General features: G+C 46.9%; 1 protein-coding gene across 2 annotated transcripts in view; it reads right to left on the reverse strand.

Moving 5' to 3' along the window:
* Positions 1-275: 275 nt before the first annotated feature.
* The window catches only part of DRG1 (developmentally regulated GTP binding protein 1), a 29,022-nt gene continuing 27,059 nt past the window's right edge, over positions 276-2,238 (reverse strand). For both annotated transcript variants that reach the window (XM_019643232.1, XM_019643231.1), the window contains one exon: positions 276-576. In XM_019643232.1, coding sequence (XP_019498777.1) covers positions 477-576 — 100 coding nt within the window. In that variant the 3' untranslated portion in view covers positions 276-476. The remainder of the gene's footprint in view (positions 577-2,238) is intronic.

Genomic DNA, 2,238 nt, shown 5'->3' on the forward strand with positions numbered 1-2,238 from the left:
GCAAGGAATAATCAGTTAACTTACATCAAGTCCTTCCTCACTTCAATAGCATCTGGGAAAAACCATTTGAAAGGACTGAAGGTCACATCCAGTTGGAAGGGTTTCTCATAAGTAAACATCAAATAAAGATGTTGCAGTCACATTTTTATCCATCTCACACTCAAGACCAAGCTCCCAAGTACCCCTTCTGCAGCTGCTTCCCTGTATATATCCACCCTCATTTAGTCCACCCCAAAAAACTTCTGACAATGACACATGAACTGCACAGAGCCAGCTGCCCTACCAGGTCCTTTATGCAGTTCAACATACAAGGTGACACCAAATTATGACAAGTAAAGTTCCAGTTTGGGTGCTTCCACCTCCCTCCCCTGAATCCTGATCCAATGCCTGCCAAAGCCAGAAGGGGCTTGGGTGGGGTGCTTGGTCCTGGGGAAAGCTGCAGTGGTTGGCCCAGCAGATGGGGAAAGGGGAAGGTTTCACTTCTTCACAATCTGAATGACATCCTCGTCCTCCAACGTATGGTCTTTACCCACTTTTTGAGGATTGTGTTTCACAGAGAGACCCCAGACCAGAGCGCTGTATGAAAGGGAAAAAAGAACAGTCAGTATAAATAATCACCTAGCTTCCTCCCTATCTACCTGGGTGCCGCCTTTCTGCTCAGGTTTAGCTTTCCAGCTCTTAAGAGCCACCAGCCTGCAACAGCCATGGTGCCCTCTCCCCAGTCAAGAATCACACTCCAAGCCCAGAGGCTTTGGCTTCCCTAATGTGGCACACTGGAGCATTCATATACAAAGTGGCAAAGACTTTTAGAAATTGTGTAGTTCCTTTTGTTCCAGAGCCTGTTTAAGGAAGTCATAGAAAAAAACACAGATGAGAAGTGTGACAAGACTAGCATAAAATTAAAAGGAGAAAGCACGAGTTTGAAATACCTAAAATAATTCAGATTGGAAATTGATTCTTACAAATACAGTGTCAGTGTGGGGGCCAGCGAGTAGCTCAGTAGGTTGAGGGCATGAGCTCTGAGCAACAGGATTGCTGGTTCGATTCCCACATGAGCCAATGAGCTGCACCCAAGCTGAGCTGCTCCTCAGCTGCCAAAGGTGACAGGATGGCTCAGCTGATAAGAGCACGTGCTCCTAACAACAAGGTTGCCGGTTCAACTCCCGCATGGGATGGTGGGCTATGCCCGCCCGCAACTAAAACTGAACACTGCACCTTGAGCTGAGCGGCTGACAAGCGGCCAGATGGCGACTGGACTTGGAGCTGAGCTAGCTGCACCCTCCACAACTAAGATTGAAGGAAAACTTGGCTGTTCCCCTTCCCCAATTCCCCAATAAAACTCTTTAAACAAAAAACAAATACAGTGTCAGTTATAGACTGTTAAAGAAGACCAGTCTTGGGCTGGCCGAGTGGCGTGATGGTTAAGAACTGGCTTGGGATGCCAGAGGGCCCCGGTTCGGATCCCACATATGAGGGCAAGTGACACTGCCCTCCACAGCTAAGATGCTGAATTAACAGCTCAACCTGGAGCTGGGCTGCTGTGAGTCACTGGCAACGGCGTAGGCTGCAGCCCCTGTAGCAGTGGGTTGCCATGGGCTACCGTATGCAGCCAGCAACCAGCGTGAGCAGCCAGCAGCCACAGTGAGCGGCCGTCCAGAAGCCGGCGACTGATCTGCCTCACCCGGGAAGAGCGCAATGTTGGTACCAACTTGGGCCAGTGAAGCAACGTCCTCCACAACTAGACTGAAGAACAAAAATGACAGTAAATTGTTCCCATCCCCCCCAATTCCCCAATAAAAATAAAGAAAGAAAGAATACCAGTTTTTATTGATAAGAAATGCAGGGCCTCTCTCCTCAGCCATGCTAGGAAAATCCTTCCTCCCTATCAAGAAACCATAATTGGTATGTTCTCCTGACTTAAGACTATATGAAGGTAATTTTTATCCATGAGCCTCCAATACTAAGAATATGTTGTACTAGTGATGGAAATTGGTGAACAAGACACTGAGACCTGCCTCACAGAGGCTAAGAACTATGTACCTAGGGGTAGAAAATGGTGACCATATTGTTATTATACTGTCTTTGCACCAAAACTTTAAGAACCTATATTCACTAAATAAGATTTCCGTTTTTGTTTTTGTTTTTAATTTAAAGATTTTTATTGGGGAATCGGGGAAGGGGAACAGACAAGTTGCTGTCCTTTTGTTCTTCAGTCTAGTTGTGGAGGACGTCGCTTCA

This window comes from Hipposideros armiger, unplaced genomic scaffold (genome assembly GCF_001890085.2).
Source record: "Hipposideros armiger isolate ML-2016 unplaced genomic scaffold, ASM189008v1 scaffold_75, whole genome shotgun sequence".
NCBI classification, from domain to species: domain Eukaryota; kingdom Metazoa; phylum Chordata; class Mammalia; order Chiroptera; family Hipposideridae; genus Hipposideros; species Hipposideros armiger.